The 26,432-nt window shown below is 31.1% G+C and overlaps 2 protein-coding genes across 3 annotated transcripts; one reads left to right on the forward strand and one right to left on the reverse strand.

The window, feature by feature from the left end:
• The first annotated feature begins 1,300 nt into the window (after window positions 1-1,300).
• Window positions 1,301-6,793, forward strand: LOC100784113 (aspartyl protease family protein). The gene is made up of 10 exons (NM_001371802.1): window positions 1,301-1,844; window positions 2,704-2,842; window positions 3,122-3,360; window positions 4,387-4,611; window positions 4,736-4,871; window positions 4,948-5,030; window positions 5,110-5,206; window positions 5,294-5,354; window positions 6,206-6,277; window positions 6,370-6,793. The coding sequence occupies exons 1-10, from the start codon at window positions 1,537-1,539 to the stop codon at window positions 6,558-6,560; spliced, it is 1,551 nt and encodes a 516-aa protein (NP_001358731.1). The 5' UTR covers window positions 1,301-1,536; the 3' UTR covers window positions 6,561-6,793.
• Window positions 6,794-7,225: 432 nt separating this feature from the next.
• LOC100785167 (pre-rRNA-processing protein esf1) lies at window positions 7,226-13,803 on the reverse strand. Of its 2 annotated transcripts, none has more exons than XM_006599240.4 (9): window positions 13,626-13,803; window positions 13,174-13,270; window positions 12,410-12,966; window positions 12,239-12,310; window positions 11,895-12,118; window positions 9,637-9,799; window positions 9,313-9,441; window positions 8,192-8,883; window positions 7,226-7,794 (listed from the first exon to the last, which is right to left on the reverse strand). In XM_006599240.4, exons 3-9 carry the CDS (start codon window positions 12,947-12,949, stop codon window positions 7,494-7,496), a joined length of 2,121 nt encoding a protein of 706 aa, XP_006599303.1. In that variant the 5' UTR covers window positions 12,950-12,966; window positions 13,174-13,270; window positions 13,626-13,803; the 3' UTR covers window positions 7,226-7,493. The 2 variants fall into 2 exon arrangements, with proteins under 2 accessions (XP_006599303.1, XP_014624367.1); XM_014768881.3 differs by having other exon boundaries at window positions 13,174-13,368.
• Window positions 13,804-26,432: the final 12,629 nt, after the last annotated feature.

The following is a 26,432-nucleotide window of genomic DNA, read 5'->3' on the forward strand; positions in this document are numbered from 1 at the left end:
TAAAGGAAACCTAATAGGAATAGAAAAAGGAACTGTTAACGGAAATAAGAAAACTAATAAAAATAATGAGAAATATAAAGAAACTCACACCTTGTAATTAAAATTTTACTTAATTATAGGAATGAAATCTGCTAATTTTTTTAAAAAATAATATTAATTGTACCAAAAAAAAAATATATATATATATATATATATATATATATATATATATATATATATATATATATATATATATATATATATATATATGCCGGCCTATCAGGCTTATAAGGCCTTTTAATAAGCCTAAGTCTGGCCTATTTAATTTAATAAACTTTTAAAAAAGCCTGAGCCTAGCCTTTTAATTAAATAGGTCAGGTCAGACCAGGCTTTATGTAGGCCAAGTCGTAGGCCTCTGTAGGCCGGTCTAGCCTATTCCCACCCCTATTTCTAACTAAATTAACTTTGGTTAATTTTTTAAAATAATTAAATACACTAAAAAATATAAATTTGTTGTACCAGCTAAATTAATTTAATTTTTTAATGGAATTTAACTTATAAAACAAAGTTTTTTTTATATATGTACAAAACAAACATTCAAGTATCTTAAATATAAATTTTATCATTTAAAATTAAAGATAAAATTTAGAGGTTAATTTCCATATGTTATTAATTTGAAAGTTTCATACTATTAATTAATTAGAGTTTATTTTAAGTAAAAAAAATTAAATTATTATAAAAATTAATAATATTATTTTGTAATACAATCAAGAACTAAATCAGAATATTATTTTTTATAAAAACTAAATTATCATCAATTTATACATTATCTCATTACTTTAACATTGAAAACTTTGCATTAATGTCTTTTACATGATTTAAAGTTTCATTTTTTTAATCAAAGATATTTGAAACTTTTTATTTGATTTTTAACTAATTATCTTCCATTAAGTCAATTTCTTGTAGAATAAAATGATATCTCTAATTACAATTACATGTCCAAACTCAAAATCAAATCCTAAATGTTAGTTAAAAATGCTAAGTGTTAAACGACTTTCGTCAACAAAATTTGATCGGATTAAAGTTTAATGCTCTTTACTGAGATAGTAACTCCGATTTTAACTAGAAAATAACACCAAGAATAGTTTGATAAGGACGCATAAACTAATTGATGGTTTATTATTTATTTAAAAATAAAAAAACTATGACACTGATTATTACTAAATTGATTGAACTTAATAATGGGACCCACATTTTACATGTGGAATCATACCCAGCCTTGGAAGGTAGACTTAAACAGTTGAAACTTTTGGCTACAACTAGAATCCTCAACGTCCTCTCTTTCTTAATTCTCAACACCCACACAACACCTCTCTACTTTTCTCAATCAACACTGTTTGTTTGTGTCAAACACCATAAACCATTGTATCTTTTTTCTTTGTTCTTTGTCTAGGTCTTGGCACTGAACATTATTTTCCATCAAAAATAAAAATTCAGAGCAGAATAACAACAATTCAGGAAAACAAAAAAACTCAGCCACATAATTTCCTTCAACTCATGGCTTGTACTGAGCATGGCCATGGCTCTGTGTTGTTGGGTTTGGTGTTGTTGAGTTTAGCTGCTTCACAAAGTTGTTGTTATGGTTTGAGCACATTTGGGTTTGACATACACCACAGGTTCTCGGATCAGATTAAGGGGATGCTTGGCATTGATGATGTTCCTCAAAAGGGAACTCCTCAATACTATGCTGTCATGGCCCACAGAGATCGCGTATTCCGGGGCCGGAGACTCGCCGGCGCCGATCACCACTCGCCTCTCACCTTCGCCGCCGGCAATGACACTCACCAGATTGCTTCCTCTGGATTGTATGAGAATTCTCCACCCCCCACTTGTCAATTTTTTAACTTTTACTTGTTTTCTCTTGTTGGTAACTTTTTTTTGGAGGAAAAATTTTCTGGGTCAGTTTTTTCTTTATCGGAATTTTGTGTCGAATTTGAGCATGGAAGAATATGTGTGTTGGGAAAGGGCAGATGTGATATCCTTTGGAGGAAAAAAAAATAAGCTTGGAAGTTCTCGTGAGAACTTTATGTTAATAGAGTGAATTTTGATGCCAAAGTGTTTTTGTTTGTTAAATAAAAAAAGTTTAATTATTTAGTATTTTTGGTAGTTATAGTTGTTTGCAGTTCTGCACTTTACCGTTTTGACGATTCCATATGTAAAATTTGTATGTTTTAACTTTTAACACAGAGTGAATTTAATGCGTTTTGGTTCCTCCAAATAAATTTAATAAGTTTTGGACCTAAAGATGAATTTTTAATGTCTTTACTAATACGTTTTGATTTATAAAGACACTTAATCACTGGGATCAAAATATGTTAACTAAAGCTTACAACACTTTTTACATATAGGATCAAAATGGAGACAAGTACACAGGTCAAAATAATAATTAAACTTGAAGAAAATTGAACCTAGTTTTATAAGAATAGGAGAATGTTGTTTGTACAACTAAGAGAGAAAAAAATTTAAGATATAATAAATAATATGATAAAGAATGATAAATATAAACTAGTGGATGTGTATCAGCATCGTATCTCTAAGAAAATTTATTCTTCTCACTTTCTGTTCTCTTTGAAGATAACAAAGAAAAGTGTAATGATGAGTATTGTTAGGCATTTTCTATGATGATTGTGTACTAATAATTTCTCCTTGTTATTTGGATTTCAGTTTGCATTTTGCCAATGTTTCGGTTGGGACACCACCTTTATGGTTTTTGGTAGCGTTGGATACAGGGAGTGACTTGTTTTGGTTACCTTGTGATTGTATCAGTTGTGTGCATGGTGGTTTAAGGACAAGAACTGGAAAGGTATACATATTCATATTCTACCGTAATCATGTATCGTTATTTTTGTATTATTATGTTCCCATTGGTAAAAGTAAAGACCTTATGTGAAACTTCATTTGCATCATAGTTGTTGGATTTGGATATCTCGATGGTTATTCATGGTTAAATGGATTCACCTTTCCTTTCTATAGTTTCTTTATGACTCATAATGAGTAAAACTGATGTAATTCATACTCTATCATCATCATCACCTCTCTCTCTCTCTATCTTTTTTCCTTTATTAAAATTTTTCTCTGGCAGATACTTAAATTTAATACCTATGATCTTGATAAGTCATCCACAAGCAATGAAGTTTCATGCAACAATAGCACCTTTTGTAGACAAAGACAACAGTGTCCTTCAGCTGGCAGCACTTGTCGATATCAAGTTGATTATCTTTCAAATGATACTTCATCTAGGGGATTCGTGGTAGAGGATGTGTTGCACTTAATTACAGATGATGATCAAACAAAAGATGCTGACACAAGAATTGCTTTTGGGTAAAATACTCAACATCTTACTGAGAATTTTTATTGACTGTGTGTATACATTTGAAGCCTCAATACATTATTAATCTTTAGCCAAAACCTTTGCTTCTTAGAAGGTCTATGAAAAGGTATAGCAAGTGATATCCTAGAAACCTGTGAATGTGTCACGTTCATGATCACTGGCGGATGCACGTACGTTAGGAGCTGGGGGAGCAATTGCCCCCACAAGATTTTTATTTCCTTTTTTTAAACATATTTAAGAATTTTTTTTGCCTTCATAAAATAAATAAGTCTTGCTCCCATAATATATATATTTTTTAAAAATGAATAAAAAAATCATAAGAAAAAAAAGAGAATATACTGATATTAATTTTGCCATTTTATTATTTTAATTTTTATCATTCTTACATCTCTAATACTAAATAAGTATTAGGTACTAAGCAAGTGACACAACAATACAACTTGACATAATTCCAAATGGATAGATAAAAGAAAAAATTGTCACCACTTATTGATATTTCTTAGGTTAATCAGGTCTTCCGTAGTTTTTAAAAAATCCAATTAAGTCTTTTATTTTATAAAATAGATTAAATTTAATCTCATTATTCTTTCATTTGCCCCAAAAAATTTAATAAGTAGAACATAAATTAATTTTAAATCAGATCAAATTAAATCCATTTTAAAAAATAAAGTACCTAATTGAACATTTTAAAAGTTAAATACCTAATTGAATTATTTAAAAAAAGCATGACCTAATTGAACATGCAAATAATAAGAATACCAAATTGAATTAGTAAAATAAGTTAGAGGAAAAAAATTAAACCATTTTATTATAAGCTATTTCCTTGCTCCCACTAAGTATAAGTAAAATGTCTTGATCCGCCACTTTGACTTCACATTTTCTAGTTATCAAGTTGACCCTTAAACTAACATTTCAATATGCTTCTGTTTGACTATCTTTCTTTGAAATTGCTTTCTGTAATTAACCTTTTGTTTTTGGTATTTCTCATTTTGTTGGTATTGATTAATATGTGACAGTTGTGGCCAAGTTCAAACTGGTGTGTTTCTAAATGGGGCAGCTCCAAATGGCCTATTTGGACTTGGAATGGATAATATATCTGTTCCTAGCATCCTAGCCAGAGAAGGGCTTATTTCAAATTCCTTTTCAATGTGTTTTGGATCTGACAGTGCTGGAAGAATCACGTTCGGTGATACTGGCAGCCCGGACCAACGAAAAACACCATTCAACGTCAGGAAATTGCAGTGAGTGGATACTATCTTTCATTTTTCCTTCAACAAGTTGTGACTTTCACTCTTAAAAGAGTACAACAGAAACAAGAAAAAATCTTGTGTCTAACTATACTAGTGCTTATTGAATCCTTGACAGTCCAACTTATAACATCACCATAACCAAAATCATTGTGGAAGATAGTGTTGCTGATCTTGAGTTTCATGCAATTTTCGACTCTGGTACCTCGTTTACATACATAAATGACCCAGCTTATACACGAATTGGTGAGATGGTAAGTAATCTACAATCTACATTATAGTTTTTTAAGATTGGATAAGGAGTTTCATGTGTCAAAATTTTGTTTGCAGTACAATTCAAAAGTCAAAGCAAAGCGGCATTCATCTCAATCACCTGATTCTAATATCCCCTTTGATTATTGTTATGACATAAGGTGATATTGGCTTTGAGAGAAACCATCAACTTTTTTTTCTTTTTAAACGATTAGGTACTGATTTCCACTTTACCTGCAGTATAAGCCAGACAATTGAAGTTCCCTTTTTGAATCTAACAATGAAAGGTGGAGATGATTATTATGTCATGGATCCTATAATACAAGTTTCTAGTGAGGTAAGAGCAGAAAATCTTTCTCTGATTTTATGATATCTAATGATTCTCAACCTTCTTAATCTGATTTCCTTTTCTGATATACAACAGGAGGAAGGAGATCTTCTTTGTTTGGGAATCCAGAAAAGTGACAGCGTGAATATCATTGGACGTGAGTATTTAACTGAAGAAACTTTTCTTGATGGAATATATCATCATAAAGTTTTCATTCAGAATTATCAATCATGGTGCCTTTTATTAACACAGCAGCTACAATTAATTGTGTTCATAGAACAGATTGGGATAAATTATTTTGGTCCCTACCCTGCAAAAATTTATATATAATAATTTATTTGAACCAAAATTCAACACAATTAGGAGCTGATAATGAGATAAAACTAAGTTAACCTGATTAATGGTCGTAATATATCTAAAGGTCGACCTAGCAGTGGAGAGTTAGAACAGCATGTACAAGGTCATAAATTTAAACCTTAATGCAACGATTATACACACACACAAAAATCATGCAATTAAAAATATATATATATAAAGGTGTATTTTATAATATACTTATCGAAATAAATAATATCAACATAAGTGTAATATTATATTATGTAAAATGTTATCTATTAAGTCAAAAAGTCTTATTATTATTACATAAAAAAGTGAATATTTTGAAAAGAATATAAAACACCAAGTGGGTTGAGACAACCCTAGTCCATCCTCATAATAAACCAAATTTAACTTCTAAAATTCAAATATGTCAATGTTAGCTACAAATGAGCCATTGGTTAGTGAAACGGGACAGACAGTTCATGAGTATCCCTAGTTACAACTACAGCATAATTACATATTCCTTTGGTAAAAGTAAATGCAGATGCCACGCTACTTGTCTATTTAGTTTTAGCAAATCATTAAATCAACATTATGGCAAGAACATGTATGGCTTCCATAGAGCTGTTGCTGAACTTTGATACTGGCTTGCAACATTAATTATATTTATCTATCTTGTTCTTGATGCAGAAAACTTCATGACTGGTTACAAAATAGTCTTCGATCGTGACAACATGAATCTTGGTTGGAAGGAAACTAATTGTGAGTATATTTCACCTCTTCTTAACCATATTTGAACTTAGCATACTTCTTATTAATCTTCTTGTTAAACAAACATCATATGGTCCTGTCAGGTTCTGATGATGTGCTCTCAAATACATCCCCAATTAACACACCATCGCACTCTCCTGCTGTTTCTCCTGCTATTGCTGTGAATCCCGTGGCTAGATCGAATCCATCAATTAACCCACCTAATCGATCATTCATGATCAAACCTACCTTTACATTTGTGGTGGTCCTTTTGCCACTTATAGCCATTTTTTGAGCATTCCTATGCCCATTCCATCATGTATTATTCAAAATAATAGTTTTTCTTCTTTTCCATTTACTAACGAGAAGCATTATTGCTTCCCTTTTTTGTTTTTCAGTCATAATAGCCTCTGATGGCCTTGTATGTAATGTAACCAACATAGAGGTAAACTAGAGAAAGTTCAGTTCTTATATAATACTCATGTTTCTAATTTTAAAGATAATGTACTAAGTTTATCCTTGTATTAATTCATTAGTTTGTTATGGGTGGTGTGAAAACATTAAAGTCTAGAATATTATACATCAACAATAAAAAGCACAAATACTTATAGTATCTAATAAGGGCAACTAGTAAAAAAAAAAAAAATGCTTCATGAGAATTATAAAATGTCTTATAAAAATTACCATCAATTCCTTCTAAAAGGTGTCTTATATTAAGGGCCGGAAGGAGTACGTTAATAGCAGTTAGCTGGCATCCTACATACACTTGATCTAGTAAAATCACCAAAATACAACTTAATCTTTGATATGTGCAAACTTAACAAGAAAAATAATTTTATTATACAACCCAGAAGAGAAAACACAGCAGTCAATTGTAAAGGAATATTTTCAAATCTAGGTTGACATAAAGCTATAACTGCAAATAAAATGATGGTGATCATGGCACAACCACAAAACGGATGCAAGCTTCAAGACTATATCAAACTCATTAATTTATGCCGTACTACAATTAGTTGCAACAAAACAAAAATGGATGATTTGAACAGGAACGAGACATTCAACGTCTTGGCAGAAGATTAAACTACCTGAACATCCATTGCTAATCTTCTGTCTACACTTCTTTCATAATTCTGCTAAGATCCTTTTTCCCCTGCTGGGTTTCTACAACACATAAAAGAGGCCAATTCCCCTCCATTCAAGTGTGTTAATTGAACCACAAGGTTCAGAACTAGTGCCTCTTTTTCTTCATACCTTTAATGTGAGATTTTCCATCTTTCATTGTCTTATCATCAGAGGGTAACTGAACTTGCTTTGATTTCATCTTAATTGATTTAACCAATGATGATAATTCATATTTATCTTTCGTTGACTTCAAAGCATCTAATCTTTCTTCCTCACCCTTCTTCATCATGCCAGAATCATCAAAAGACAATTGCATTCCTTTTACTTTTGTAGGCTCCCTTTCCGCTGGTGGATCTGCATTATCCTTCTGTTGCTTCTGTGCTAGCTGCCTGGCATATGTTGCACTCCTGCAAACATATTTTGGAAGAACAAAATAAAATAGTGAGTTAGCTACATTAAAAACAGCATATACGAGCTTCTTGAACCAGAGTATAATCACAGAGATCAAGAACATCCAATCTTGGCAATTATAACTAGTGTCCCACAAGTTAAACATACAAATATTAGCAGGTCAACCAGTTAAGAACAAGTCTTGCTGCCAGCTGCATGTAACTTTTAGTTGAAAGAAAATTATCATGGAAAGAAATACATTTTCAATATTTGATAGAAAAATACGTCATGTTCACCCTATGGGAGATAAATGGTCATGATGAAAAACTAGAAGTTGACACTTCTCAAACTGTTTTGCAGCTATCTACAATTACCCATTAGTAGAACACAAAAGCACTATACAACAGAAAATACCTTTTAAATTGTGGATTGGTAGGGTCAATTGCATAGTCAGGTGAGAAAAGCGCTGAAAAACGTGGATCATCGTATGCATTACTTGGTATCTTCTCCTCATCAATACTATTCTCCGTCCTTTTGCCCTTGCCTTTTTTAAATTTTAGATTATATCCCTTGAGACCAGTATCTGTCCCCTTATCATCAGCAAGCAGCAGTTCAAGCTCCTCTTTGCTTGCTTCGTCTAGCCCATTCATCTCTTTAGGTTCTTCGTCTTTATTTTCAAGCTTCTTCCTCTTCTTAACAGCAGGCTCCTCAATGAAGAAGTCATCTGCTTCTTCAGTTGCCTCTTGATCAGTATCATCGCTATCATCATCATCTGATGAATACTTTCTTTTGTTTTTCCTGGTTTTCTTTTTCTCACATTTTTTCCTCAAATGTGCATCCCAAACTGTTTCTGATTTTTTATCCTTCTTTTCCATAATATGTTTGCTTAAATCTTCCAAACCTGTATTGAAGGTGACCTCCATATTCTGGACATTATCATGTTCATTGCCTCCATCTGAATCATCACCGGCCTGGAGCAAAGCACGGTACTTAGCTCGTTTTTTTGCCCTTTTATCAGGCTGATCATCTGTCTCATTATTATCCTTGCTATCATCACTTTCACTCTCATCAGATGTTAAGAATTCCTTCACTTCCATCTGAGCTAGCTATTAAAGAGGAAGAGAAGATAAGATAAAAAAAAAGTTCAATATGAAGCAAATACCAAAAAACAAATAAATCAATATATAAAAAAGTAATATACAAGAATATCCATGCTTCTCAATTTCTGCTTACACGCAGATAGAAAACAAATAGACGCATGTAATAAAAACATTGGTACTGTAAAATATTAAGCATATAAATGTGAGCATAACAGATATTTACACTAGTGGCATACATCAATTGTGCATATTTTCTTTGCAATATATATGAGGGATGTTTAAATAATTTTATATATAACACCATGTAGAAATGACTATATAAAAGATGGGAATACTCAAATCACAGAATAACACTATGCAAGCCAAGAATTTTTCAAAAAGGAAAAAAGAAAGCATTCACAACATATACAGCAGGTTACGACAAAGCAAGCTGACCTGATCATCAGTGAATTTCTGTTTCAATGTCTTTGCACGAAGAGGTTCATCATCATCCCAAGTAAGATTAACCTCACTGTGCTGAAGTGCTCGAGAATAGAAATCTTTACACTCATAATTTGCAGGTACCTGAGAAAAGGAATCAAAATTTGCCAATAATTGTTATACTGCATAAATACAGCATATGTACATGAAAGTGTGCATGCACACACGTATAGAGACCAATATGAATTTAAATAGTTCACTCCACCTCAATCAATTTTCTAAATGCATTTTCGAATCTGGCATACTAATGAATGTCAACTACAATCAAATCTTAAATACCTCAGTAGCAACATCCCGAGGCGGGTGTTTGAATTCCATGTTGTCTGGAATAAACCTTAAATCAAGTGCATTTGATGACTGTTTTAACTCAAGACCATCACATTCTTTGTAAATGTAATTTGCTGTGGCACTTGAGTCACATTCCACCACAGCAAAATAGTACCTGGGAAGCAGAGAAAGAATAAAGATATAGTATGATAAGAGAAAAAAAGAGATACAAATGTAAATTACATGGTAAACATATCTATTAAAATACTGAATTTGGAATGCTGAAAAGGCCCCTTCAGTTTTCTTAGTTGTACATTATAGATGGATACATGTATCTATCTGTGATGCTCGGACTCAGGTATGAGCATCTGACTCGGGTATGGATCCAATTGTCGGACCTGTGAAATTCTAATTTCGGGGACATGTTTTAGAAGGGTCCAAATCTTGGATATGAACTCGGGGACACGTTTTTATGATTCTAAGTTTTGGGAGGAAGGATTAAAGAAAAGAAAGAAAGAGTTATCTTACCTGGAAAAAAACACAGGCGCTGGAGAATGGAGTGGAGAAGAAGGCTTGATGGTTCTTAGTTTTGGTAGGAAGGGTTTACGTAGAGAAGTTTTGGGAGGAAGGGTTGAAAGCAACAGAAATAAAAACTCACAAGGCACATGAGCCCAATTTTAAAAAGGCACGTGAGTTTTAGTAGTAGTACTATATAAAACAAAAGCAAATCTTAACCCTTATTTTATGTTTGGCAAAATTGTAAATTTGGTCCCCCTATTTGTCTCAAAATTGCAAATTTAGTCCCCCTATAATTTAATTCACGAATTTAGTTCCCCAGTTTTTTGCAATCCCATTATTTCAATTCTCAATCCTGAAATTAGACGTTGACTATTAATTGTTTTCCTTGACCGTCACATGTCGCGCTTTTATTAGAGGTTGACGTTAATTAGGTGCACGAAATTAACGTCCAATAAAAGTGAGACACGTGGCAATTAAGGCTAGCAATTAACAATCAACGTCCAATTTCGGGGTTGGGCACTGAAATAACAGAATTGCAAAATACTAGGGGACTAAATTTGTGAATTAAATTATAAGAGGACCAAAATCGAATTGAGACAAATAGGGGGACCAAATTTGCAATTTTGCCTTTTTGTTTTATAAAGGCACGTGAGTCCAATCTACTCAATTTAACAAAGCACGTGAGCCCAATTTTCCTTTTGACCCATAAGCCAAAATCAGTCATCTTCACAACCCTAAATCTGAAATTGCCTCCATAGCTGCGGACTGAGAAACTTCGCCCCTCCGTAAGATGCACAACGTACACAACAGCCGTGGGGAGCAAAGCAGACGCGATGGCGTTTTTTGTGGCTTCCCCCCGGGTCTGACTATCTTCTTGAGACTTCCTATTTATTTGATGACATGTCCTCTTTCTTCCCCCCGGGTCCGACCCATATTTTGTGTCGTGTCAACATGGGTATGGTGGGGGGAATAGGCGAGTCCGAGCATCACAGGTATCTATCACAGAACAGTTTACTCAAACCCATATATGAATAAGCATAACAATATGTATGACATGTGAGACGTTAGACATATGTCTTGACATACAAGAGTGAATAACAATATGTGCTTCTAAGACCTTCTAATCTTGAGACCCACCCATCTGGATCATCACCATAAAACACGAATCCACTTAGTTGGGAAACGATATAGTCATTAGACTAAGGTGTCAGAGGTCCTCCACCAGAACTTGGTTCCCCTTTACCATCATGAAGAACTCCAGAAGCAGTGAAGCATTAAATGTTGATTCTAGCAAAGTGGCAATCATCATTGGCTTAGGAAAGCTACGAGGGACTCAAAAATGTCCCATACATCATCAAGGAACTCAGTTTGACTGAATGATCTTGGGCCTGATCTTAGCCATCTGATGGGTATTTGGATCATGAAATCCATTAGCTTCCCATGTGTTTTGGGGAGCTTTATGCCCATCAGAATGCATGAAATTAAAATTTTATTGATCTTACTGATATCATGCTAGATTATAAGAAAATATTCCTTATTCCAGAACATTATATCATAAGACATATGCGTTGATGTAATGAGTTCTAGAAGGAAAAAGTTATTTTATAACAAATGATAGAAAGCACTATAAACTGATAAAATTAATATAAGTAATACTTAATACATGGTGAAAATGTATATGACAGCTTTATCTAAATGCAGTTAAGTGAAGCCAATATATCCATTTACAAGTGATTTTGATAGTTATTTACCGCATCCTGCTCTTCTCATATGCACGCAGTTTCTCATTGTCAATGTCATCATTGCTGCTATCTTCATCATTTTTTTCATCTTCATCATCAAATAGACCAATAGGTCCATGAACTTCCTCCTCTTTCATACGTTGAAGACCAAACTCAGATGGATAGACCGTTACCGATTTGATCAGTCCATTAGGTGGGACAAATGAGCTTAACAATACATACAAATCAACAGCCTAGCAAAAACAACACAAGTGACATTTTAGCCAAACTTGTTCCAACACACTCAAATTAAATATTTCTCATATTAAAATTTATTGCAGCAAATGCATACTAGACTTGAAATACGTGCATACCTTAACATATCTCCAGTCCATGTTAACAACCGCAACCCTATGAGTTTCTTTGTCAATCGTTGCTATGTCTTCCTGTCCACACAATAATAATTCAAAAGGACCAATCGATGTTAAAAACAGCATCACACAAATTAGAGATGAGAAAATTTCAATTAAAATGCAATACAGTACATGGACATCAGAGGCTTCTTCCTCGTAAACTTCCTCATCTGCACCTTCATCTGTATCTGTGTCCACATCAGACTCTGATTCACTGGTTTCTTCTGACTCAGATTCACTGGTCTCTTCTAATTCAGTTCCTTTGTCACTCTCCGGTTTCATTCGATTGGCTTTCACCAATTCCTCTTCATTATCTTCTTCCTCATCACTACTCTGCTCAACTTCCTTTTCATCAACTTTGTAGTAATGGCGCAGAGAACCAAGCTGAGAGGTTGGGTTGTTCTTGGGCTTGCCTCTCTTGTCAATAAGAGCAGAAGAGGGCAAAAAACTCTTGTGAGTGAACATGCGGTTGAAGCGAGAGTCAATGGCCACCTTCGTTTCACGCTTTGGAGCCTCACGAAACCGAGGATCCGTGTGAGCCTTTGAATATCGAGGATCACTGATAATGATAACCTTGGCATCACCAGTGGATGAATGATTTGAATTCAAATTATCCTTAAACTTCTTCCTTTTGTCCTTGTGGTTCTTCCCGTTTGCATTTTTGGATCCCATTATGCTCTAGTTGAACACTGTCAATAGAAGAAAGTTAAGGCTAGGATTTATCGGATATGTTCCAGTAGTCTCATACACCAAAAAACGCATTGAACTCACATAAACACAGAGTTAAACTCGAAAACACCAATTAATTGCTTTGCAAGGGGCAATGTAATCAAGACTCAGCTTCCAACTAAAACCAATAAAATGAATCTAGAAACCTTTAAAAAAAGATTTGGTACCTGAATTTTTCACAGCTTCCAATTCAAATGAATGAATCACCCAAAAACCAATGAGCTAACTGCTACACTGTTGAACACATGAATAGGCAGCAGCACGCTGCAGAAAACAAAGGTTTCGAGAGTTCTGAGTTTCGAGTAGGATCGCCATCAACAAAACAAGCATCGTATATTGGCATTGCCCGAGTAAGCAGAACACTACATAGAAATACAGAATCACATGTGCAAGCAAACATATTCTTAATCTCGAGAAGCGGTTAACACCAAAATAAATTCCAAGGAAATTGCATAGAATAAACAGGTCGAGTTTGCTTCACAATCCCACCATTACAAAAAAATCAATTCCACCAAAGGAAAATAAAAAGAAACCAACCAATCAATCAACACTTCTTTTTTTCCAAAAAATTCAAAAAGATCTTAGACATGATAATTGAAGACACGAAGTAGTGTCGAACCTTTTCACCGCTCGATTGTGTGCTGGAACGGTTGTGCCAGAGAACAAATCGTCGCTCAGCAGAACAGAGGGACGAAACCGGGGAAGAAGAACGGCGCAGAGTGTGGTGAAATAGGACCAGCAAATAGCAATAGGGTTCCCTTTTTCCTTCTCAATTTCAAATTTTTCACGGATTACCTCTGCGTCAACCTTTTAGTTAATTTCAAATTTATAAAACATACTTAAAAAATACACCTAAATATATTTTATACCTATAGTTCCTTTTTTCACTTATTATATTTTTAATCTTAAATATTTGTATGTTTGATTTTCAAACATGTTATCTTCTAAGTGATAAAGCGACAAACTAATAAAATAGTTAATATAATACATAGGGATAGGGATGTGCACAAATTAGTTCGATAAAAAATTGAATTGATTTTAACATGTTGAATTTTATATCAAAATAATCAAACTTGATTTATTAATTAATTTAAAATTAAACTTGTTTTAAAAATTTAATTATGAACTGAACTGATTTTTAATCAATTTTAAATTAATTTTAAGAGTCAAATTAGTTTTAAATTAGTTTTTGAACTATTTTTTTCAAATGAAAAAAAATATATTCAAATAAAAACCAGTTAATCCATTTGGTTTTGTAAAAATAATTTTATTAACTGAATTGATTTTATAAAATAATATATTATTCTTTCTTGAACTAATTCAAAAAGTAAAAAATGAACTGATTTATGTTGGGTTATCATCCTATTCCATCCGAATCGGTTTTTTCATACACTTAATCTCCCCTTGATATTAAGACCCAAGTATTCTTTATTACTATGTCACTCCTAGCTTTCACAAATAATATATGTTTGATAGAAAATGTACTCTAATAAGTCAAAGAGTATTTACACAATAGGCTTGAATACAATGAAACTCGCTAACTAAGTAAAGTTTAGATTCACTCAATTCGCTCAAGTTTCTTTCATCCAATGGGTTGACAACGTTACAACTCTTGTTCATTTTATTTCAAAATATTCTCTTGCGATTCAACAACCTTAACACAATACATCTTCAGGCTTTATATAGACTTCAGAGCTTCAATCCGTTGAGAGATTCCAACTAACCGTTGTCTAATAACTTTGGCGTTTGACACGAGGTCATCACTATGCACATAGAGAGGAGACCACAAACACTTTCTGCAGCATATCTTCAGAGTAGTGCAGTTTGTCAGTGTCGCCTAATGCTTAGAACTGACTTTCAACATACAGATCGAAAGAAATATTAACAACGTAAGACAAAAAGAATTAAGAATGTTAAGACAAGACAATTTAAATATTCTATTTTGCATGCTATAGCACGAGTTTCTTACTGAGCCTATGGACATTACTTTCTTGTAATTGTTTTCATTTCTTGAGGATCGAGTAACTGCTCCATTGTTTTTGCATTGTGGGCCTAGTGGGAAAGCACTTATCTTTTCAAAATTGGACGCAAAAGCAGTTTTAAGGCTATAAAAGGTTCTTCCCCCTAGCTTGATTATCCCTTTACAAGCTAAATACGGAAGTTGTTTTCCAAAGGGCTTAATCCTTCTTTTATGCGGTTGCTTGTTTTCTTAATGCTTTATAAAAAAAAAAATAACAAAAAAAGTTTCATGTCCTTTTTAGGTTTCGGCCTTTAAACTATTTAAACAACAACCAAAATAACTACAAAATTACGATTAAAGAGTTTTTTAAGCTATTTTATCTTTATTTTCTAGTAAATATGCATGAGTGTATTGGGAAATACCCAAGTCCCACATCGGCTGCCTCAATCCTTGGAGTGCGGCTTATATATCTGTTGGGCAACTTCACTTAATGTCAATTGGTTTTAAGATGAAATCTAACATCTGAATCAGAAGCCGTTCATGGAGGTCGCCGTCGTCGAGACCGTGTAAACGGATATTTCCATGGATATTGGAATTGGCACAACGTGAATATTAGGCATGCAAGCCGGGTAACTAACAAAGTTTAACATTTTTAATACTCAAACTTAATACTACTAATCATTATTATTTTTATTTGGCTTTTATCACATACTTAATTTGATTGTTAAAAAAACGTAAAATTAAGTCACTAGTAAACATTCTTTAAAAGTGATAAAGCGACAAACATGTTAAAAAATTTTAATACTCAAACTTAATACTACTAATCATTATTTTTATTTTATACCTATAGTTCCTTTTTTCACTTATTTTATTTTTAATCTTAAATATTTGTATGTTTGATTTTCAAACATGTTATCATCTAAGTGATAAAGTGACAAACTAATAAAATAGTTAATATAATACATAGGGATGTGCAAAAAAAAAATTGAATTGAATTGATTTTAAATTGTTTTAACATGTTGAATTTTATATTAAAATAATCAAACTGATTTATAAATTAATTTAAAATCAAACTTGTTTTAAAAATTTAATTATGAACTGAAATAATTTTTAATTAATTTTAAATTAATTTTAAGAGTCGAATTAGTTTTAAATTAGTTTTTGAACTATTTTCTTCAAATGAAAAAAATATATTTAAATAAAAACCAGTTAATCCATTTGGTTTTGTAAAAATAATTTTATTAACTGAATTGATTTTATAAAATAATATATTATTCTTTCTTGAACTAATTCAAAAAGTAAAAAATGAACTGATTTATGTTGGGTTATCATTCTATCCCATCCGAATTGGTTTTTTCATACACCAAGATTCACGGTTTTAGTGGCTCTTGCAAATTAACAACAAACATGAATGCAAAACTTCATGTAATCTTACATTGACTCCGGGCTACGTGGAATGCAGAGTATAAAGAGATCATCTGCAAATCAGACTCTCTGATGGTGATTCAACGACTCATAGATACAGCTAACTTCACCTTCACCCATACGCAACGATCATCAGGAAGATTCAAAGGTTCCTTCCACTCCCTTGGAACCTCTCCTTTGTGCATGTTCTGAGACATGGCAATCAATATTGTGCTCATTGGTTAGCGGAAAGTGGAGCTTCTTCATCCTCCCAGTTGTTGACTTTTCAGAGTTGTCCTTCCCAGTTGCAACATCTTTTGTTGGCTGATGCTTTAGGCTCTCCCTTTGTTCGGGAGTAGTTTCCCCTTTCCTTCCTTGTTGTCTTTTATTTCCCAATGATAAAAAAAAATGGATTTGCAATCTGAGATTTAACTAATTTATAAATAAATAAATAAATCATACTACCAAAGGTTTTCATTTTACATGTTTGAATAATCACAGTAAGTGTCTAATCAAAAGTTTTTTCACTGAGAAACTTGAACTCTCCATCAACGTACTAATCCCATAAAGTACAACAATTCCTTCATTCCTCTATTAAAAAGTATGACATAAAATGTCAATTATTTTCCAATAATTAGCATACAAAATATACTTAAAGTACTGAGTTAAAAAAAAGATTAATATACTTATAGTACTAAGAAATTTTACATAATCAATAAAATTTAAGGCATTATTTTGATCAAGTCAACTGTTTCTAATTTATAACTTATTGTATTGAAAGTGACAAAAACAAATTACTCACTCTAATATTTTAAATTCTAGTATACCAATTATTAAAAATCCAAATATCACACAATAATTATATTTACCCGTACATATTATTATTTAAGGGGTCTAATTCAGTTGGTTGAAAAAGGATATGTGAGTTATTGTAAACTCCTTGACATTGTATACGATTCATATGGATAAAAAGAAATATACATATTATATAACAATTAACTTAGTATCTTGTGTAACACAGATATTAAATTCATATTTTATAATTTATAGAGTAATTTTTTAAAAAATTATTTGAAATTTTTATTATTATTAATTATCTAAAAAATGTGTTAATAGATATGTCAATAAATATATTAAATATATTTGTATATACATGTAGAAATTTGTTATGATTGAAAGTGTTATCTTAGGTAGGATTTTTTCCACTTTGGTGATGTCCATGCTCCCTTTTAACTTTTTTTAAAAAAAATTGATTTAGTACAATTTTTATTTTTTTATAAATAATGATCAAAAGATAAAAGAAAATAAATAAATAATAATTTTCTTAAAAATTGAATTCATACATTATTTTTGTTCACATAGAAATTTATATAAAAATACAAATAATTTTGATGTTGTGTGTAAATTTTTTAATTTAATTTCATAAATAAAATTATAAGAAAATGTGATTCAAAATGGAACAAATTTAACATGAACAATAGAACAACTCATCTTAGTGTTATTCAATTCATTTTTGCTCTACCGTTCCAAAGAATAAAAAAAAAAGATAAATTTACCTTAAAAATATATAAGTTAAGCTAGTAAGGGGGTGTTTGGTTTGACTGTTTTCTGTTTTTATTTTAAGTGAAAACAGAAAATGGTGATGAAAATGTGTTTGATTATATTTTTGAAAACATTTTCAATGAAAATGAAAACAGGAAACAACCAGAAAATGAAAATAATAAAATTTCGTTTTCAGTGTTTTCAGTTCAAAACAGAAATTTCATTTTGAGTAAAATGAAAATGCGATGACAAGGAATGTAATTTTAAGCAAATCTAAAAATACAAAAAAAGAAAAGAAGTTAACATATCATAAATTTTCAGTGTTTTTATTTCCTAAAAACAGAAAACAAGAAGTCAAATCAAATATGTTTTCAGAATTCTAATCTTTTGAAAACGAAAACAGTTTTCAAAAAATGAAAACAGAAAATGAAAATGCAAACCAAACACACCTTAACATTTTGTATGATAGATTAACACTATGACAAATATCACAAGAAAGAGAAGGGTTGAATTGTAATTTAGCATAATTGTTGAAAACTTTTTCAAACCAACAAAGTTTATCGTCAGTGAAGATAACTTTGTAAGGAAGTGTAACAAACTTTGTTACAAGAACACTTTGGAATGATAGAAACGAGTTTGCAAAAGTGCAGTATATCTTAAGACAACTGAAACATAATTTATATTGGTTTGTCTCTGCCGCTAAGACTACATTCAGTTCTTGGTAAAACACAAAGTTTTTTATCTTTTCACGAGTTACAAGTATTGTGTCACGACCACTTACTCTTACAAATCAAACTCTACACCAAGTTTAATCAATACCCAATATTCTTTATTCTATTAAGCCATTGTTGGCTCTAAACAAATCAGACAAGATTTGTGGTTGAGGATTGCTCAGAGACTAACACAAGATCGTCTTACAGAAGCATATACAATCTAAGCACTTAGTCATTTTCTCTTAAGATGTTCAAAGTGTTTTGAAATCTTTTTCTAATCTTACAAGAATGTACTGAAAGTCTTTTTGAAGAAGAGTAAGAAATACTTTTACAAGAACTAGGCTTAGTCTTCAAAAACTTATAGTTTATATAGGCCTTGACTTATCCATTGTCTCATAATGGGTAGATCTTCCCTTGGTCTTCGTCTGATAAAAAGAAGGTGGTTGAGTGCATTTAATGTACATCTTTTCCTCATGCAAAAAGCTCTTCTCTTTGTTTAAGGCTTGCATGTACGAGAAATCACGTTAGGTAATCACATCTTTGTGCGGAGTAGGTCTTGCATAACAGAGCTCTTCTTTTAATGGCATATCAGATCTTGACTTCATTTATTCTTCATAGAATTCGATAAATCTTAAGAGAATGTTCTACAGACAAAATCTTAGACACTATAGTAAATGAAGTATTAAATATTACACCATATGCAGTATCATATGAAAAACATCAAATGTAGATATTATAAAGATATCATGCAACATATTTTCTTTGTATTTGTTTGCATCTAATCAAAATAATTAAGGATCTTAATCTATCTTTTAAATGTAAACATCCTTTTGACTTAACAATATTGATTGAGTAATCTTTCATTAAAAAATTATCTTTTTTTTGCAAGCCAAAAATAAATATTTTATCTTTTATTTCATTTTAATTCAACTATGTTTGTTCTCATTTTGAATTAGCATAACCGAACCAAATATATAACAAAATATAATGAATGTTTTGATTGATTGTATTTAATATGAAGATATATAATGATGTTTTATTATCATAAATTATTAGAAAAATATTACCACAATTACAATCATGATTTATGATTTTGAATAAAAGAAATAAAATCTAATACTTTGAAACAACGTTCCTTTTTTGCTTCTTATAGCTTTATTGAGTCTGTTGATATAGCTAATGCATTAATGGAGGGGGCATTCCCAAGTATGGGGATGCCTGACCCTCTAGAGAGAGTTCTAACTGATGAGGACCTTGACTAAGAGTTGAACCCTGAAGTGGAAGAAACATTGATGTTTCTTCACTCTCAACATGGTCCCAAACAGTCCAATAGTGAGGGGCTGGAATGAGACAATGTTCCAAAGCTAAAGCCTCGTATTGAGGAACCTCCTAAATTGGAGTTGAAGCCCTGTCCTTCCAACTTCAAATTTATCATTCCACCATCTTCTCTTCCAGTTATGATTGTTGCATGTTTACATGAAACTGAGGAGGATAAACTGCTGTAAGTTTTCAAGGACAAGAGGAAAACCTTTGGGTGGAACATTCATGACATGAGGGTTTGGACCCCACACTTTACACCCACAAGATCAACACTAAAAAAGAATCCCTACCCAAATGGTCATCCCAATTGAAACACATTCCCAACATGATGGAAGTTATTAAAGAAGAGGATGCTAAGTCCACTGCCAAGATGAAGGCATACCATGAGGGATTCCAACAGGTGCAAACCATTGTGCATCTCTCCAACCTTTGAGCAACATCATCATGATATGTCAAGCTCATGACGTTAAACAAACACTTTCTAGAAGACAATCTGTGACTTGTATTCGCTTAATTTACATTTTATTGCAATTTTAATTTAGTTTATAAGACAATCTGCCTGTCAGTATTATGACCTTGGTCAATTAACCACAACCCATGCATTCACCGTTAGTGACAACAATGGTCATTGTCATGTCCACCACGGTTGTGGTCATTTAATTAATAATAAAATAAATAATAAAAATGGGGGTGCTATATAAAGCACAGTGACTTCGTGTGATGTACTTAAAACACACTAGAAGGAAGGTTGAATAGTGTGATGGATAAAAATGTAGTCTTTCAAAAACTATATAACAAACTTTTCTCAAAACAATTATTAATGGACGAAGGGTTTCATCCAAGGGATTTGAAATAACTTTGTGCTTAGAAAACCAGTTCACAAGACTTGGATATGATAGTGCAGAAATGACTTAAAGAAAAGAATTATTTATATAAAAGAAGTAATGAAAACACAAAGGTTTTATACTAGTTCACTCCAACTTTTGGGCTACATCCAGTTCTCCTTCAAACCTTGAAGGGTTCCACTAATCAAATCCTTGATTATAATAAAGTATTCTTTATGTCACTTCTGGTTACAATGAGTACTCTCTAGGCCACTCTTGTCACTACACTTAATCTCCCCTTTATATTAAGACCCAAGTATTCTTTATTACTATGTCACTCCTGGCTTTTACAAATAGTATATGTTTGATAGAAAATATACTCTAATAAGTCAAAGAGTATTTACACAATAGGCTTGAATACAATGAAACTCGCTAACTAAGCAAAGTTTAGATTCACTCAATTCGCTCAAGTTTATTTCATCCAATGGGTTGACAACGTTACAACTCTTGTTCATTTTATTTCAAAATATTCTCTTGCGATTCAATAACCTTAACACAATACATCTTTAGGCTTTATATAGACTTCAGAGCTTCGATCCGTTGAGAGATTCCAACTAACCGTTGTCTAATAGCTTTGGCGTTTGACTCGAGGTCGCTACTATGCACATAGAGAGGAGACCACAAACACTTTCTGCAGTATATCTTCAGAGTAATTGTTTTCATTTCTTGAGGATCGAGTAACTGCTCCATTGTTTTTGCATTGTGGGCCTAGTGGGAAAGCACTTATCTTTTCAGAATTGGACGCAAAAGCAGTTTTAAGGCTATAAAAGGTTCTGCCCCCTAGCCCCCTAGCTTGATTATCCCTTTACAAGCTAAATACGGAAGTTGTTTTCCAAAGGGCTTAATCCTTCTTTTATGCGGTTGCTTGTTTTCTTAATGCTTTATAAAAAAAAATAACAAAAAAAGTTTCATGTCCTTTTTAGGTTTCGGCCTTTAAACTATTTAAACAACAACCAAAATAACTACAAAATTACGATTAAAGAGTTTTTTAAGCTATTTTATCTTTATTTTCTAGTAAATATGCATGAGTGCCCATGGTTATATGTGAAAATTGATAAAATTTACAAGTATTTGCTTAACGGATATTTCCATGGATATTGGAATTGGCACAACGTGAATATTAGGCATGCAAGCCGGGTAACTTAGAGCTATTACCTATGTTTGCCTCGTTGTCACAGTAAACATCGAAGTTTTCTTTCTAAATATTAGAGTAGGTTTATGGTAAACGACAAAGTTTAACATTTTTAATACTCAAACTTAATACTACTAATCATTATTATTTTTATTTGGCTTTTATCACATACTTAATTTGATTGTTCAAAAAACGTAAAATTAAGTCACTAGTAAACATTCTTTAAAAGTTAAGATTACATTAATAATGTGAGATTATTAGATAGGAGGATGTGGCTCATAATCTAAATTTTGTTGTAGCATTTATCAAGAGACAGCAAATAACAGTGTTGCTCATGAATTAGTTAAGTAAGATAGGAGTATGATCACTAATCACAAGTATGGTCTACCACATGAAGAATTAGAAGAAAAAAAATGTGAAATCTTGAAATTATTTTATAAGAGTATAAATATGATCTTTGATTCATCTGATAAAACTTTGAACTCGTATTTTATGCATGTTGAAAAAATTGAATTTTTGTTTAGTAAAATTATGTTGATTTCATTAAATAAAAATTCATGTTTTATTTAAAATCTATATGTTAAATCTATATATAAAATTACCTTGAGTGCATTTAATATTATATACTAATTATCAAATTAGTTTAATTGATCATATATGAGCGAAAAATTATTAAATATCGTGTATCCTATTCCTACCAGGGATCCAAAACTCTTAATTATGATGGTACCAAAATAATTAAATATCATGTAAAAGTAATTTTAAGACCATTATAAGAGAAATTAAAAAAATCAATCATATAAAATATTTTATAAAAAAAAAAACTTATCCTAAATGGTGGTGGAAAAGGGATTCGAATTAATGTATCATGTAATTTTACACGTAAATATTGTCTCAAATTAGTATAATAAACAACTAATGTCATGTTTATTTTGACTGAAATTAAGGAAAATAATTATTCTTTAAAAATTTAGAAAAAAATTAACTAATTTTCAAATTATGTTAAACTAAACACACTAAGATGGTTAATATGTTAAAATAAACATGATAAAATGCATCTAAATATTATTACAAAAAAATAATATAATAATGTAAAATATTATTTAATTTTGAATGAGTTCTACAGTATATAAAAATATATAGAAATAAGTATATTTGGATTAATTTAATTTGAAGTAACGAAGGTTGCCATTTAAATATTTTGATTATAATATTTTTGTTAAAACAACTAATTTTATTATATATATATATAATGTTTATTTATTAATAAAAAAATCATAGTAACGAACAATAATTAGTTATATTATGCATAAACATGTCCAAGTGCTAGATGAGCATAATGTAAATTCTTGGATTATACTATACAAAAATAATGCATTTTTAGTAACTTACAATACTATAAAAATAAAAACTTTTTAAAACAGCTAAAAATGACTTTTTGAGATTAATAGTATGTAAAAGTCACCTTATAGAAAGTCATAATTTCTTAGATCGGTCATTTTGAAAAAAGTCAATCTTTTAGATTGGTCATTTTGAAAAAGTCACCTTATAAAAAGTCACATTTTAAATATAATTTTTTAGATAACCAATCTAAAAAATTAACTTTGTATTAGTTATTTGTTATAACGGATTTAGACCATTACCCTTTTAGATTGATTATAAACATATTCAATTTAAAAAGTTATTTTTTAAAAAATGTTATTACTTTTGTTTATTTTATTCCCTATAATTTGAAAAACACACAACAGCCACACAACAACATTAAAACTATATACAAAGTTGATTATTATTGTTATGAAGCACGATTTCTAATAAAATTTATACAAGACAGATTAAACTATTAAAAAAAGAAATAAATTCAACTAATATACAATTAGACATGAGCAATGAAAAAAAATATAGACCTTAGTTCAAGGCTTGCTAAGTCGTGATCAGTGCTAGAAATAGAATGGTCCTGATAGTACAAAGAAACAAGAAATTAGTACCAAATAAGTGATGGCAAGTCTAAAATGATAAGACTTTGTGCAACATTCACTGAACTGGTACAAAACCATGAATATCTAACTCGGTGTTGTGACGGAGAAGTAACACTATTGCCACTTACTTTGCTTGTATCAGCCCATGTAATGCAAATAAAAAGTAGCTTTCTTTTAGACTAGGTGAACCTTACTAACTAAACAATCATGCTGAAACAAAGAAATCAATGATTTTCTTTTCTTAATTTCTTAATAGCATTCAGCCATCCCAATAAGCACCTTGTTTTATATTAAGAGGTGGATGAATAACTTTATAATAAAAATAGATATGACCTTCTTCTGAGAGATATCACTACTAGAAATAGGTGTTTTTACAACAGTCAATTTAGGATGATTCTTTTAGAAATAAAATGATAAAATAATGAACCACTTACTAAAGTGGAAAAAGTGAGATGTTAAAAATTAATTATAAAATTTCAATTTTATGAATTGATAAGCTATTTTCTAAGACAAAAATTCAAATTTGTAGTTTGATTTATGAATTGATAACCACCCTTTAAGGTACACATCAAACAAAAGACAAATAAAAGATCCAAGACTACTATAATGTTTCAAAAATTCAATTATATTTGAAACTTAAACAAGAGACAAACTTCAGAACTGAAATCAAATGGATATTGTCTTCTCCAGGCACATTCATATGTATTTTACTAGTTAGCGAGACTCTTCACCAACATTTCCCACAAAGTATGTTTCATATATATATATATATATATGTGTGTGTATGTATTTTATAAAAAACAGGTTTCAAATACCGTGTTATCATTTAATTTTCACAAATTTTTTATGTCCTTTTTTACTTGACTAAAGTGTGACCTCTAATTAAAGTATATGTTAAGATAGATAGAAATGTTTCGTTACCGTTATACTTAAGTCATATGTGGATAGCAATGAATATTACAAATATCAGTTTATATAAATAGACAAATTAAAGACAATATTAGTTAGTAAATTGTCAAGGAATACTAATTAGATGTACATATGTTTTAAATAAAGCAAATAAGGCTTAATTTGTAACATACTCTAGTGCATACAACAATCTTCTTTGCACTTCTCTATCACAAATTAATACCAATTGAAGTGAAATTATTAATCTAAAAATACTAATCGAACCATCAGTTGTTTTTGCACTTGTCTGACAGAATTTTTCTGGAAAGTCGATCTAACGCATACAAATAGACCAATTCAATACTTGAGAACTCAAGCTTCAACATAAAAATAAAACCACCCGATTAAATCTTCTTTGTGTAGAAGTATCACGATTCATCTAAAAACTTTGCATGCTAAAAAATCGATTAAAAAAAGTTAGTTGTCAATTTGTCATGACTGTCATTAATCCTTTTTTTATAATGAAATCATATTAAAGAAGCGACTTTTATCGACCTTAGAACAATACAACAATATAAATAAATTGCTTACATGAATATTTGCTTAAATTAAACTTTAAAATTTGATTCTGCCATATCTAGCAACAGAAAGAAGATGATTCATATCACTGCATAAAAAATTAGAAATTAGAGAAGGTAGTGCAGGGTGGAAATTGAACTGAATACTAAATGATATTTACATTATTTAAGCGAATAAAAATTTGGTATGCACAAATAACTCTATAATAAGTGGACATTAGTATTTAAAGTTACTTTCTCAACATAAGACACGCATATTGGAATATTTTTTGCACCCAATTTAAATTGTGTACCACCATGAGGGTAATCAACCTCATACCAATCTATTCTTCACCAGTATCATGAAGTTCTTAGAATATAATTAGTAAGTGTAAGTCAACCAGTCAACCACCATGAGATAAGTACACCCTTGAGTTTCTTACTTTTCTTTATTTTTTCACTAAATACTCAAATTCATTATCCCTTGTATCAATCCAAAAAGAAGTGAAAATTGGAATTTTTTTTCTACAATGGGAGAATGAATTTGTTATTGCTAAAGATCATATGAATAATTCACACAATATAAATGTGGTAAGGATATATACATGCATGTAGAACATACTCACAGTGGAATGTCCTGCATTTGATCTCAGTAACATATCCATCATCATCCAACTTCAATTCAAAACCCATCTAGGAAATAGATGCATGAGAAGATATCATTTATCAACGATTGAAATATGAAAGGACAAGATTAACGAAATAATGACAATAAATGTTTTACCGCCTAAATGGAAGTTTGGATTTAGATGACTGGAATTTTTGCTTGTGCATGATTTTGATTTTGCAATTCTGATTCGATCATATAGTGCGAGATTAAAGGATGGAACTTGGGAAGATACACAGAGAACCAATGAATGCAATGTTCAACACTACAATCGAAGAGTCTAAAATGTGTTGTACTGTTGTTAATAGTCTTTTGTATTAATTAGCCCAATGATTGAAGCGTTTCTGCTGGTACATTATTGATAGGAAGCTTATTTCCAATTC

This window comes from Glycine max, chromosome 16 (assembly GCF_000004515.6).
Source record: "Glycine max cultivar Williams 82 chromosome 16, Glycine_max_v4.0, whole genome shotgun sequence".
NCBI lineage: Eukaryota > Viridiplantae > Streptophyta > Magnoliopsida > Fabales > Fabaceae > Glycine > Glycine max.